This window comes from Lissotriton helveticus, chromosome 8 (genome assembly GCF_964261635.1).
Source record: "Lissotriton helveticus chromosome 8, aLisHel1.1, whole genome shotgun sequence".
Taxonomy (NCBI): domain Eukaryota; kingdom Metazoa; phylum Chordata; class Amphibia; order Caudata; family Salamandridae; genus Lissotriton; species Lissotriton helveticus.
Window position 1 is genome coordinate 52,927,030 of NC_136069.1, and position 15,719 is coordinate 52,942,748.

The 15,719-nt window shown below is 48.0% G+C and overlaps 1 protein-coding gene across 1 annotated transcript in view; it reads right to left on the minus strand.

Annotated features, from left to right (window-relative positions):
* Window positions 1-15,719, minus strand: part of TTF2 (transcription termination factor 2) — a 124,979-nt gene that overhangs the window by 93,553 nt on the left and 15,707 nt on the right. Inside the window, exons 4-5 of the mRNA XM_078656604.1 lie at window positions 4,864-4,950; window positions 2,124-2,190 (exon numbers count right to left, since the gene is read on the minus strand). Of these exons, the coding sequence (XP_078512730.1) occupies window positions 2,124-2,190; window positions 4,864-4,950 (154 nt within the window). The remainder of the gene's footprint in view (window positions 1-2,123; window positions 2,191-4,863; window positions 4,951-15,719) is intronic.

The following is a 15,719-nucleotide window of genomic DNA, read 5'->3' on the forward strand; positions in this document are numbered from 1 at the left end:
CACTGAAGGCTGCTCCAATATTGGGCTCATTTTTTCTTTGTTTCAAACCATGTGAGGTTTGGCTCCCTAAGTCACACTGGCCAGGTGCAAGGACTCTTTTTGGCTTTGAGGTGGTTAGGCCATGAGAGAAATATGTGGCTTTCATGGACTTCTACTGTAAGTTGGTTGACAGAATGCTGGCGAGGGAGAGACGAGGGTGACAAGTGGTTTCCCTTGCGTTCAACATTTGGCAGTGGCCACTAGCCCGCTCCTAAACATTTGTTCACAATCCTCATCCTTTAGGTTGTTCGTGTGCTGCCAGACAGAGGTCGGACACTCCACTAGATACAGCAAAAAGTGTGGAAGAGTGTTTCGGCAGGATGAGAAATTCCAGAAGGAGGCATAGTTTGCTAGGATAAGGAGAGGACTTCGGGCCAGATGTACAAAGAATAGAAATAGCAGTTTCCAGACAGTAATTTTACTCGACTCGTCATTTGGAAATCGCTATTCCTCATGTACGAAACATTTTATTTCATACTTGCGATTCCTAGTGTGTTGCAAATCGACCTATATCATGATATTAATGAGGTAAGTAGAAGTTTGCGACTCATTAAAAATCGCAGCCATCACAGAGCTGGGGGCCTGCTGAGGTCAGCAGGCCACTATGTCTGTGATTGCCTTTCAAGAAAGTTTTTTTGTTGAATAGCATCCCATTTTCCTTAAAGGAAAATGGGATAAGTTCCAAAAAATAAAAAGAAAGAAAAAACTACAGTATCATTTTTTAAGAGCAAGCAGTAGTCAAGGGAGATTGTTGCGCCGTAAACACCAAAATTCAAGTCATTCCCTTTCACGGACTAAAAACTCTTATATAGGAGGAATCTATAGCAATCAATGAATTCCGAACTGGAGTTAAATGGATTTATCAAGTGCTATTGATTCTGGATACCCCTCTAGACACGGACCTTGATGTTTTACACATGCACCATTCATCAGGTGCAGTATTTTTTGCACCCAGTAAGTAACAGCCATTTGGTATTTAACATCTAGCGTGTTGGCTGGTCGGTTTATATCAAATTAGTGTAATACAGATTCTGCGGGGCACAGAAAAAGAAAACCTATTAATTAGTGCACAGGTGTACCAAAATATGCAAATTTGGTGGTTTTTACTACCACACTCTTAATCTAAGTCCTAGTCTTCTGGAAACCACGAGTAAGAAAAGATCTAAAGAAGGGATACCCTTTAACCGTTCACCTCGGCTTATTCCAGAAAGGAGCACCGCACAATCAAGTAGAAAGCAGCAAGCACGTAGAAAACAGGGCATGGCCCCCCTGATGCCTAATCCCTTGATACGGTCTCAATGCCTGCAGACAGCCCTAGGGATTGGGTGGGAAGGTCTGCGACTAAGCAAACTTTGAGCTTTTATTTTATAATACAAATGTGTGATAAGGAGTAACAAGCAATGGGTCATCATAGTTTAACTAAGCTTTAGGCTCAGGTGAATATATACAGTAGTGGAGTTATTTTGCGAGAACGAAAGTGTGAGGTAAAGAGCTCACAGTTTTGATTTTAGAGTGGTGGAAGGCATAGTGGACACTCTAGCCATCAAGACCCACGCCCAGCCTATCTTGCAAACAAGCTCACCAACTTTGGTGGTTCTTTGCACACTCACAGGCAGGGCACCATCAGACTAAACTCTAATAAGTGTCAAAATCAATAATAATAACGAAAAGACAGCAGGCCTTTTCCATCTATACACCTAGGACCGGGAACATCCTCCCAAACATCACATCAAGAACTGAACACAGACACTGGCTTAGGTTACGGTATGAACTGAGCAAGAGAGATAGGGACGTACTGTGTACTAGGAGCTTTGTTTGGTTGGCACCGAAGCCATCAACCCAATGACATCTTTAGTTTTCCCCAACATAGGAACAAATGGAGTTTGGGGGTACACAGTAGATAATGTTGTGTTAAGGCACATACAGAGGTAAGAAAAGCATTTCGAGGGCTTAGAAAGGGAGACGACGGTACAGAGTACAGCAAGGAACGGATGCAATGGAAAGGACAAGAAGGTGAGGCTACAGAGAGATGAAGGTGGGAGAAAGGAGTGATGCATTACAAAGCACACACAAAACAGGCATACCTGCCAAGGAATGCGCCCGCACCACCGGGCTCCGTCCGCCTTACTCTTCGTACACCGGTAATAAAGCCTGTTAAGAAACAGAAAGGCATCAACCACGGAGAGGAGACCAGAACACTCTCCAGAATTGAGGGTCCTTGAACTTCACAGCACCTGAACCCCACCTGAACACCAATTCCCAGGGTGGGTATTTGCTATGGATTCGTATTCCTGATAGAATAATTCTCAGTTCCCATGAGAGGATATTGTTCTCTTACGGAAGACACCAGGCACTCAGACTTCAGTACTACAAAGACAACCGACTAGTACTGTGGCACTTCTATAGTAGTTGGACCATGATGGTTTAACACTGCATTACATGCAACATAACCAAGGTTATTCATGGAGACCCATCTTTAAAAACATTTAACAAACTGTGTGGTTGAGCAGAAAAAAAAAACTGGAGGGAAAAAAAACAGCCAATAGTAAGATTTATGGGAAAATGGCTGTTTTTAATTCAAGAACAAGGAAACACTTATTTGAACATGAGTAATATTAGAAGTAAACTAAATGTAGATTTCAAGACAGTTATTTCAGAAAAAAATACTGAAATCTGCACCTTTGGTTCATTTAGTTCCACCCTCACTCAAAGTATGACCCGTCAGCCCTCTGGTATGCAGGAGTTTTCCTGAAATTATACCCCTTCTCTTAGCTTTCTGTTCAGTCCTCATATGGTCATCTGCTTTAGGAAAATTCTTCTAGTTCAGACCACTATTCCAGTACCACAATACAAATGTTGCTTTCCAGTCTTATGATCGCAAGCCTTGTAGGTCACTTCAAGAGCCATCTTCCTTGTTATATCCACATTAACAGAGTTCTGACTGAGAGAAGGTGAACTAGACTAGCAATTTCAAGCAGGCACTTAAGTGCTGTTTTCTGGTTACCACCCACCTAAGCTGAAATACTAAATAACAACTCCGCTACAGTATGAATCAATGGCTCTGGACAATACCTCTGAAGTAGTCACTGTCAATTCCTAGCACCTACATTGTAAAGGACTACACAGCACCCTGGGCTAGCCTCACAGCACCCTGGGCTAGCCTCACAGCTCCCTGGGCTAGCCTCACAGCACCCTGGGTTAGCCTCACAGCACCTTAGAGTCCAGGTGGGTGAATTCACTAAATATTAAAGCAAGTCCAGAGCTAATTATAAAAATAGACCGATATTATCAAATCAGCGTCTCATTAAAGAAGCTTGAAAGCAAAGTCATTTTATGACCCTGAGAGAACCTTTAAAAACTAAAGAGGTTATTTCCAAGCATAAGAATACAGTAGCAATTTAAAGTCCATCCAGAAAGCTGGGAACTGGTATATTCCTGTTAGTCAGATTTAACCCCAACACAAAGGTAACCTCTGAATTTCACAATAAAATCGAAGGGTCCTTACTTTCATGAAGTATGATGGATGTAAACATTTGAAAATAGGTATTTTAGGGTGAATGTTTTCTTTACTTCCTGGACAAGCTGTTTTGTCATATCAGTTTCTCCTGCTTGGCCCTGGCAATTCTGTAAGATCACAATGTTCATATGTGGTGCAGCAGTAACTCCCAAAGAACAGCATTAGAAAGCAGCCAAGCCTCTGGTGGCAACCGAAAGGAGACGCTTCGAAAGGCCCGGTAGGCATGTGGGTCAATAGAGTCAGCCACAATCGAAGGGATGATTAAGGTGGAGCGGTAGGAACCTGATGGAAAAACCCTGGTGAGAGACAAGCATCTTGAGAGCGCCTCGATCAATGCTTAGTGAGACACCAACTAACAGCTTGGATGTAGCCCAGTAAAACATCCAGGCGATGTCCTCAATTGTTATCCATTGTAAAGTTCCTTAGTGCACATTGGGACAGAGACCCATGATTAAAGGCCCATTCCAGAGGCTTGCAGGGCACACGCAGTTTAAGCTCTTAAAGGGCTGCCCAGGCCCAATGAAGAAAAAAAGTGCATGCCAGGACTGTGCACGAGCACTCGGAAGAAAAACTGTCACAGCAGAAGAATTTGGACAGGACTGTGAGAGCATACACAGCAGCACTTGAAATGGAAACTTCCACGTGGTGCTCTCCTAAATCTTAAGAAAAAAAATCCTGCTGCCTGAATAGAAATGAAGGCTGGGGTATGGAAACTCAAGAGACGCTGATGAATTACAGTTCGGGTTTACTTGTAAATAATATTTTAAACAGCATATCTGGAATTCCTGCTCTGCAAATCTGCAACCAATCAGTTAATGCCACATATGTAGTATTCAGACTACCTTTCCCCAGAGCCATGCGCGGCATTCCGCTGCCTCCTCGGGCTATTTTCAAATTCACACAGAACCCCAAAATGAAATGAGCAAAGCATCAAAATTAACATATGCAGCTCTCCTGGGAGAGACTGGTGGCCAATTAACTCCAGCGACAGTGGTAAATAAAGCGTAAACTCTAAAGATGGGCACATTGTTCTAGAACCACTGCTCTGACATCAAGAGGCTTCTTGCCTAATGTGGCATCATGCAGGGGAGCTGGGTAAGGAGAGAAATACAAGATCCTTTATCTGAAGGCAGAGAATAGACTGCACTGTGTATAATCAAAGGACATTCCAAAATACCTCCTGCATATATTATGACATGGTGCAGTTCATCACAATGGGGTGGGGGAGGCGGCAAATGTGCATCACGAGGGGACTGTACCTTTGACACCCCGAGACCCACACAAAGGACCAACAGTTTGCCACTTACTTGTAGTCTCCTCGTTCCGGCTGCTTGACCAATGCCTGAAGCTCCACAAGAAAGCTCCCGTGCTGAAGGCAATGGGAGGATGGAATGCTGCAACACAAAAGTGGACCTTAGCATGTCTTACTAATAAGTCTAAAACTAATCACATCATTACCGCAGATTCCCTGGTGATTATCACAGGTTATAAGGGGTTGTAAGTGACAAACAAAAACGGACGGGAAGACTAAACCACATGCAAGATGTGAAAGCTTCAGAGAGGCCAACAATGGAGCAGATAAGGTTCCCATGATACTTATCCGTAGTTAAGACAAGTGAATTGTTGTGTAGTTCCTATAAACCTAAATTGGATCTGCACGTTTAGACAAACTGTGGGTTTGGGGTCCAGACACCCCCACCGGGTATGGTCACCTGTATACCAGCCAGCTCACAGTGCCACTGTAGACTCCTCTTACCAAAGGCGAGAATAGTTTTTGGAAACTATCGAACATGACAACTCCGTCCCATCAGGGATCGTGGAAACGGTGCAGTACAGTACTTTTCACTCAGTCACTCATGCTCCCTGTGTCTCAGAGAGAGATCCACAGAATAAACAGGGGGAAATTTTCAATAAGCATTTATTGAACCAGCATCATTCTAGTGTAAAATGTGTGCTGAAACAACCATAAGACAGAAACAGATATAAATGATTATAAGCACCAACAGAGTAAATGGATGGTAGATTCCTAAAATAGTGCTAAAACAATTACTATAGACAGGTATATAAATACATGACAATAATAATGCGTACTCCTACGATGCAACCCGAACTAGATGTACCTAATTGCACCTAGCATATATCTAGGCATACAGCTAAGAATCCCCCTAGGATGAAGACAATCCCATTACCTGAGGTGAGAGACTGTGTGACCCAGTCTTGGTCTCGAGATGGACACCTCACAAGGGATGTCAAACCACTGCGAGCTGTGGGTCAGCATGGAAGTCTTTCTCCTCTGCCTGTCTCAGCAAAGATATGGTGTTTATATACCCAAAAGGTACCCTTAGGATTCTAGCTTGCTGTGTCAGGTCGGTCGAGGATGACTAAAGGGATGACCCTGATACATAGTTATTATGCAGAAGATGGTGGTTCTGCTGTGATTCCGAGAATACTCATGCATAATAAAGGAGGCTAGTTTTCGGAGAAAACCACACAACATTTATGCAGTACCTTAGCTAGGTGAAAGGTCAGTACCAAAACCCGTTATGTAGTGTAATGGCAGGAGACATAGGTGAAAGGTTGGGTGACTACCTGAGCCTATATTGGGGCACATTTACGAATCGTAACAGAACGACTGAATTGACATGAAGGGGTGATTTCCTCCCTGTCTGCAAAGAAGAACTGGAACTTGGCCTCCGTGGAAGCTAAAACCTGATACTGTGAAGTCAAATTATGAGACTAGTGCAGCTGCAATCCTAAAACGTCATGCGCACTGCACAAGACTGATCAGGGCATCTGGCTGGCATCTCTGGATATGATGGGCAGCATATAGCTGGCACCTTTAAAAATATTGGTGTATTGGACCTCTGGGTATGCCAATGGATGGCATTCAGCAGGCACCCTAGGGAATACCACTGGATGGCATCTAGCAGGCACCCTAGGGAATACCAATGGACGGCATCTAGCAGGCACCCTAGGGAATACCAATGGACGGCATCTAGCAGGCACCCTAGGGAACGTCAATGGATAGCATCTAGCAGGCATCCTACGGAATACCAATGGTGGGCATCTAGCAGGCATCTTAGCGAATACCAATGGATGGCATCTAGCAGGCACCCTAGGGAATACCAATGGATGGCATCTAGCAGGCACCCTAAGGAATACCAATGGATGGCATCCAGCAGGCACCCTAAGGAATACCAATGGATGGCATCTAGCAGGCACCCTAAGGAATACCAATGGACGGCATCTAGCAGGCACCCTAAGGAATACCAATGGATGGCATCCAGCAGGCACCCTAAGGAATACCAATGGATGGCATCTAGCAGGCACCCTAAGGAATACCAATGGACGGCATCTAGCAGGCACCCTAGGGAATACCAATGGACGGCATCTAGCAGGCACCCTAAGGAATACCAATGGATGGCATCTAGCAGGCACCCTAGGGAATACCAATGGATGGCATCTAGAAGCCACCCTAGGGAAAACCAATGGATAGCATCTAGCAGGCACCCTAGGGAATACCAATGGACAGCATCTAGCAGGAACCCTAGGGAATACCAATGGACGGCATCTAGCAGGCACCCTAAGGAATACCAATGGATGGCATCTAGCAGGCACCCTAAGGAATACCAATGGACGGCATCTAGCAGGCACCCTAGGGAATACCAATGGACGGCATCTAGCAGGCACCCTAAGGAATACCAATGGACGGCATCTAGCAGGCACCCTAAGGAATACCAATGGATGGCATCCAGCAGGCACCCTAAGGAATACCAATGGATGGCATCTAGCAGGCACCCTAAGGAATACCAATGGACGGCATCTAGCAGGCACCCTAGGGAATACCAATGGACGGCATCTAGCAGGCACCCTAAGGAATACCAATGGATGGCATCTAGCAGGCACCCTAGGGAATACCAATGGATGGCATCTAGAAGCCACCCTAGGGAAAACCAATGGATAGCATCTAGCAGGCACCCTAGGGAATACCAATGGACAGCATCTAGCAGGCACCCTAGGGAATACCAATGGACGGCATCTAGCAGGCCCCTTAGGGAATACCAATGGACGGCATCTAGCAGGCCCCTTAGGGAATACCAATGGACGGCATCTAGCAGGCACCCTAGGGAATACCAATGGACGGCATCTAGCAGGCACCCTAGGTAATACCAATGGATGGCATCTAGCAGGCACCCTAGGGAATACCAATGGACGGCATCTAGCAGGCACCCTAGGGAATACCAATGGACGGCATCTAGCAGGCACCCTAAGGAATACCAATGGATGGCATCTAGAAGCCACCCTAGGGAAAACCAATGGATGGCATCTAGCAGGCACCCTAGGGAATACCAATGGATGGCATCTAGCAGGCACCCTAGGGAATACCAATGGATGCATCTAGCAGGCACCCTAGGGAATACCAATGGATGGCATCTAGAAGCCACCCTAGGGAAAACCAATGGATGGCATCTAGCAGCCACCCTAGGGAAAACCAATGGATGGCATCTAGCAGGCACCCTAGGGAATACCAATGGATGGCATCTAGCAGGCACCCTAGGGAATACCAATGGATGGCATCTAGCAGGCACCCTAGGGAATACCAATGGATGGCATCTAGAAGCCACCCTAGGGAATACCAATGGACGGCATCTAGCAGGCACCCTAGGGAATACCAATGGATGGCATCTAGCAGGCACCCTAGGGAAAACCAATGGATGGCATCTAGAAGCCACCCTAGGGAAAACCAATGGATGGAATCTAGCAGGCACCCTAGGGAATACCAATGGATGGCATCTAGCAGGCACCCTAGGGAATACCAATGGATGGCATCTAGCAGGCACCCTAGGGAATACCAATGGATGGCATCTAGAAGCCACCCTAGGGAATACCAATGGATGGCATCTAGCAGGCACCCTAGGGAAAACCAATGGATGGCATCTAGAAGCCACCCTAGGGAAAACCAATGGATGGAATCTAGCAGGCACCCTAGGGAATACCAATGGATGGCATCTAGCAGGCACCCTAGGGAATACCAATGGATGGCATCTAGCAGGCACCCTAGGGAATACCAATGGATGGCATCTAGAAGCCACCCTAGGGAATACCAATGGACGGCATCTAGCAGGCACCCTAGGGAATACCAATGGATGGCATCTAGCAGGCACCCTAGGGAAAACCAATGGATGGCATCTAGCAGCCACTCTAGGGAAAACCAATGGATGGCATCTAGAAGCCACCCTAGGGAATACCAATGGACGGCATCTAGCAGGCACCCTAGGGAATACCAATGGATGGCATCTAGCAGGCACCCTAGGGAAAACCAATGGATGGCATCTAGAAGCCACCCTAGGGAAAACCAATGGATGGAATCTAGCAGGCACCCTAGGGAATACCAATGGATGGCATCTAGCAGGCACCCTAGGGAATACCAATGGATGGCATCTAGCAGGCACCCTAGGGAATACCAATGGATGGCATCTAGAAGCCACCCTAGGGAATACCAATGGATGGCATCTAGCAGGCACCCTAGGGAAAACCAATGGATGGCATCTAGAAGCCACCCTAGGGAAAACCAATGGATGGAATCTAGCAGGCACCCTAGGGAATACCAATGGATGGCATCTAGCAGGCACCCTAGGGAATACCAATGGATGGCATCTAGCAGGCACCCTAGGGAATACCAATGGATGGCATCTAGAAGCCACCCTAGGGAATACCAATGGACGGCATCTAGCAGGCACCCTAGGGAATACCAATGGATGGCATCTAGCAGGCACCCTAGGGAATACCAATGGATGGCATCTAGAAGCCACCCTAGGGAATACCAATGGACGGCATCTAGCAGGCACCCTAGGTGTGAGAAGTTGGCCTGGTAGGGGATTTTTCCAATTCTGGAACCACCTACTACCTGACCAAACAATCCCTTATGGTGTCTGGTTGTAAGTCAACCTTATTAGACAAGCTATCCTAGGGGTAGCATGGACTAAGCAGCCTAAAGGCTTAACTTAAGAGGTCGTGTTAAGCGAGCTGTTTTACCACATACAATCCTGTAATACCAAATGAAAGGACACCACACAAGTATATATTATAAAAATATATGTGTTTATTACTAAAAACAATCCCCAGTATTCTTTATGAATAAAGGGGCACAAGCGTTAAATCAAAAGCACTGTTTAAACATACAAAGTTGCACAATTATGGATGAGGGCAGGGGGCCACTCAAATCATATACTAAACAAGTGGTATAAGAGATGCCACTCGAGCAGTGGTTAGGCCTAGGGCCTAGGGAATCGCTGGGAGCAGTCAGGACAAGCAATGCTGAAGTCGGGAATGGCCCTCGGGATTCGGGAGATGTGCGGAAAGCGCACGCACGCACCAATGTTAACCAATGGTGCGTAAAAGTTGTAAAGTTAAAGTTAAAGGACACTTCCGCTGAACCTAGAGGAACAAAACTTAACACACAGACCCTAGAGGTGTGCACCAGTGTGGGAACACCGGCGGAGCAAAGTTACCTCACCCACAGGAAGTGGGTGCACAGGGTCGAAGTGGCGTCGGGTTTTGACTCGCAGGCTCTTGGTGCTTGAAGCTGAAAGGGCTGCAGGCGGGTTAAAGATGAAGTGTCCGGTGGAGTCCAAGGGTGGACTCAAGTTGTAGAGTACCTGAAAGCAGAGGGGACAGAGTCTGGGTCACTCAGCAGTGACCAGGGTGGAACCAGGACGGAACCAGGCAATGTCGGGCGCAATCAGGTGGTCGTCGAGGAGCTTCTCTCCGCTGTCACGTGGGCTCTGGGGCATCTGCGACGTCCAGGAGCAGGTCACGATCTGTCCCACGCAGGCTCTCACCGTCGGTGCAGTCGGCTTCAAGTTTGGAGCAAACAAGCCTTGGCAAGAGCAATCCACGCGGGATCGGAAGATTGCTTCTCACTCGGACCAGGAAGGTCAGAGTCGGGGCTCCTTTTCAGGGGAGCTGGTGTGGATCTGGAGCAACCAGATTCACGAGTCTTCTTAGGTAGTTCGTCGGCACAGGGACCACTAGCCAGCTGGCAAGTGACCGGGCCAACGCGTTGAGCCAAATAGAGCCAAAGGGCCCCACGCAGCACTCGTCGAGTGTGGAGGGCTGAACTTCGGCTCAGGAGCAGCTCAGGGTGGGGGCTTCTCAAACCCCGGTGCACAGCTTCGAGGGTCACTCGTGGGCTGCACGGTCAGCGTCTCGTGGTCAATTCAAGATGGCGTGCCCCACGCTTCCGGTCGCCTCCACGGGTCTCAGCTCTGCAGGGACTGTGGATCGGGCTGTTGGAAGGCAGGCAAGCTTGATCTCGTCGATCTCAGTCGCTCGAGTTCCGGCGGGAACTGCAACTAAGTAGACGTCGAGGGCTGGATGGTGCCTGCTGCTGCAGGGTGGTCACTCCTTGACCACAAGGGAGATTCTTCGGGCTTCCACGTTGAGATGGAGGTCCAAGGGTCCAGAGTTTCGTTTCTAATGTTTCTTCCAGGAAATCTGATGTGCATTGGCACTGCTCCCACTCTTATTCGAATCTGGTGGGCGTGATTACCTGCTAGGTCCCCTCCTATGGGTGGGACCCAGGAAGTGGGTGGATACACCCCCTTCCTTTGATCCAGGCCGCCCTGGCACGAGGGCTGGAGTGCCCCAGAACCGGTTTGGCCGGATTATGCAAGGGGCAGCCTTGTGCGCCCCAAGCAGTGTCTGGTTTCTTTCAAACCTCCCTGCTACAATACACTATCTCCTGTCTGGAGGGCGGTGACACCCTCCTGTGACAGGAAACCCTTTGTCCAGGACCCATTTGGTTGAGTTTCAGTCAACTGCAGGGGTCCAGACATTTGTCTGTGGCAGAGGCATCCATTTTGTGGATCTTAAGGTCTTTGGAGAAATTAACCGCATTAAAGTAAAGTAACATGTCTTACCCCTCTAGAGGGGTGGAATGCCATCCCCGTCGCCAGAATTGGCGAGGGGATGGTATTCCAAATCGTATGACACCTTACACGACATGTTTTGATAAAGCCAAACCAAAGTTGCTAAATAACCGCGAGGATTATAAGGCACTTAATAGTATATGGTATGGCATTATCCTGAAACAGCTTAGGGATTTGTTCCCGACGGCTGCAGACAGGCTCAGCTCATGCTAGAGCTCCATCTCACATAAAACCACGCACTCAGCCTCCAGGATTGATGAGGCCTTCTATAGGAGTGGCTCACAGGTTTACATGTGTCCAGATATAGGTTTAGATATAGATATACTATACCTAAGCAAGGGGTGTTTACACCACCTTACCCCAGCTGAGTGATCAGCCAGTTGTGTCAATTTAAGAACCAGCCAGGGGTGGCAAAAGATATGCTGCAGCCCCTGGTAGGCCTTGGTGGCCCCTATGCCCTGTGCACCTATAGTGCATTATACAGGGGCTGACAAGGAGTCCATTTCCAATTGTGGTATGTACCTAGGGTACATGGAATCCATTTTACAGAGAGAGCAGATGGCCTGGGGCCCTGATTAGCAGGGAACCAGGTCAACTAAGTCAACAAGCATTGGAAATGCAATAGGTCTCGCAGCATTAGAGTTAGTGCTTTTAGAATTGTTTATGGGTTTTTTTTGTAAATCTTTAGCATTTTTGTTTCCTGTAGCCAATGCTAAAGAATTACACAAAAAAAAAGCCATAAACATTTCTAAAAGCTCTAACTCAAATGCTCCCAGACCTATTGCACTGTGTGAGGGTGAGGGGTTGAGGGTGAGTGAGGGTGGGTGAGGGTGAGTGAGGGTGAGTGAGTGGTTGAGGGTGAGTGAGGGTGAGGGGTTGAGGGTGAGTGAGAGTGAGGGTGAGTGAGGGTGGGTGAGGGTGAGTGAGGGGTTGATGTTGAGGGTGAGGGGTTGAGGGTGAGTGAGGGGTTGAGGGTGAGTGAGGGTGAGGGTGAGTTAGGGTGAGGGGTTGAGGGTGAGTTAGGGTGAGGGGTTGAGGGTACAGAGGGATATTTGTAAGAGAATGGATCATACTACACCGTGGCTAATTGGGGAAACTCAGATGCCCTGTGAGTATAGATAGTCCAGAGTAAGAGTGTTAGCAAGATAGTATCCTCATTTACAAAAGGTTCCCAGAGGTAAACGTCACCAAAATGACATACAGTATTATCTAGGTATGTTGTTCAATGATCGGTGATATTTAACACAAAACTGTAAGGTTCTGGTACCACAGTGTATGTCTTTCTTTAGAACCGATCCCTCCTGTATCCAGGGTAAGTTGAAGTATTATTTGGCCCCTGTGCCTACAAAGTAGAGTTACAAGAAACCGGTGCCGTACACTGCCGCTCTGGAGAGGGAGGGACAAGTGTAGCCGAGAATACCGAAAGCCCTTGCTGCGGAGCTCCCCTCGGGAGATGGTGAAGCTCAGGGGCCCATGATACCCCGCAATCAATCCGCCACTGGGAGCAAGAAACAGCAGCCACGATCACAGAAGGATGGCACGCGTAAATATGCCGAGTACACTGATCCACAGCATAAAGTCCGCCTCCAAAAAACTAAAAGAGACGGTAGAAGTGAGTACATCCAAGCTAAAATACAGTCTGATTTACAATCCAAGCATTCTCCCAAGGCCGGTTATTTGCATGACGAGGGCTCCTTGCGGTGTTCGCTCAGCAGTCGGAAGTCATCGACCCTTGTGTCTTTCCACCTGCAGGGTGCCGACTGTGCTGATGTGTGTTTACGGAAGGCGCCGTTGAGAACCTCACCCCCCCCCCCCCCCCACCCCCCTCCAGGGTGGTAGGGAGCGGTGGACAAGTTCCCAGAGGGTCCCTTTTCAGAAACCAATGCATCTTCGCTGGTTCTCTGGGTATGTCCCACGATAGCAACTTTTATTTTCAGCCATCGTCTTTGTTTGCGTAGCATCGTCTTGGATGGTGCACGGCGCTAACTGTACCAAACATTCCAGGCATAACATGCATTTTAACACTGAATGTGATTGTCACAAGGCATTGTTAAACGTAAAAAAAATAAAATAAAAATCAGCACCCTGTGCAGTTACAGACTCAAGTAACAGTTACTTTAAACGCAGTATTAAAGGGCATGCATTACGTGTACGTATTGTTTACAACCTCCACACCGACGACTAACACATTTAACAACTTAATTTACCACACGTCTGTTGCACGTGTTACTTTATTTAAGAGCATTTACTCCAACAGGAATGTTATCTGTTGTGTATCATGTCGCAAATAAAGACGCATTTTGAGTTAGATTAATGCAATTAGAGTTCAGGTTACACGGGACAAAGACGTGATCTAAACTAACATATAATTAACTGTGCATTGTGTTGGCATAAGACACATTATCTTAGAATTGACCCCTTCTTCCCCTTACGAAACACACTGGCCGCTTGTGATTCACAGCAATCTCTCGGCGCGCCTTGTGCCTGAGGTGTGTGTTGCAGTTTTATCACATAGTCTGGCACACCGCAGGATGAATGTAACCGCCACCATTTACGGTAAGGAGCGCCATAGGCCGGAAACGGCAGAGGTACGGTCACTAAGCCCTTGGCTTCAAGGTGCACACCCTCTAAAAGAACACAAGAAATAACCCCCATGCATTCGCCCCGCAGACAAGGATTGTGGGGGCAAAGACGGCTACTAGTGTCTGGCGCAGATAAGCAAATGCCGCCCTCGGCCCACCAAGCATGCTGTTTAGGGTACTACCGTAATGGGGCAAAACAAGTAATAAACATAAGTGTGTAAGCGAGAAATCCTCAAGGTGCTTTGCATGGAAACAGGCTTCACAGTCTCCAATCAAACAAGACGGAGGGAAGAGAGGGGAGGGGGGAGGAGAAATGCGTCTCGGCCGGAGCAGGGGGCGGAGCAGGGAGAGCGGGCTTTGGAATGTAATTGACACGGCCGGCCGGTCGTGAAACTGAAAGCATGGCCGGCCGGCCGTGAAAGCCTTTGATGCGGCAGGGGAAATGCGAGACGGCGGGGAGGGGGCGGAGCGGGTAAACAAAGACGGACGTGCACGCGCTTTTAAGCTCAATGCGCATGCGCATTGAGCTTAAAAGTCACGGGCACTGCAAGGAATCGCCACGATTCCTTGCAGTGTGGATAAAGAGTGGATAAGTCCCAATACTCTCGCTTGCTCGATGCGCATGCGCATCGACATGCGAGACCTAAAAAACCAGCTAAACACAGGCAAAAAATCCGGGGTAACCATAGTCAGGTAGCCACCTTCCTACATAACCCCCCCCCCCCCCCAAACGAAAGGAGATAAGGCTATCCTTGGCCAGGTAAGCCTATATTGCCTGAGTGGCCATATAAGGAAGTACCTGCACTAGCATGGGTACCCCCTGTCTCATGGTCCACTAAGCAGTCCCTCACCCTTGGGGTATCAGAGGGTCTCCACCATAGGGAATTACTACCTTGGGTGTGTTTATGCAAAGTTAAAGGCTGGTTTGGATATGGAGTATTGAAGAGAGGCTCTACTAATTTAGGGCTTAGCTTCCTCCAATTATCTTCCACCATGGGTGCCTTTTTCTCTTTAACTGAGTTGCACTGTGCTCTCAGGGTCAACCTCTGGCTACCTAAAGCTGGAGGCTGGGTCCCTCTGTTTGGCTTGCTGGAGGGACAGTTCAGGTTTGGGCCCTTTGGGTCCCAGGTTTGGCTGTGCCCAACAGAATCCATCTGTGGGAGGTCCCTAACTGTTTTTAAGGGGGCTCCCTCAGGAGTTTTTAAAGTTTTCACCTCACTAGGGCTACTAGTTTTGGTGCACCTAATCTTTTGATGGGGGTGCTTTATTTGACAGGGGGCCCTCTGGGTCTCACTGTCCTTCTTGTCCTCTGCAGCCCTGGGCTGGCTAAGGCAAGGGAGAGAGGGGCAGGTTACCTGCTCCAGACTGGGTCCCACCTGAGAAGGTTCCACTGCCATCAGAGGTTCTGTCAGGCTAGGCCCAACCACCTCTGGGGCAGCTCCTTCATCAGGGGTAAGATCAGTTCCCTGAGGAGGCTGATCCTGTCCTAAAGTCTGGTGAGGGGGAGATTTCTCTTCCTCCTCCATGCTCTCAGTTTGTGTGGAGTTATCCATCATTTCAGGTTTCACAACACACGTGTCAGTTTGAGTTTGGGCTGTGGCCATCACAGCCCCACCAACCTTTTCAGGAGGAGACTCAGTTTGGGTTTCT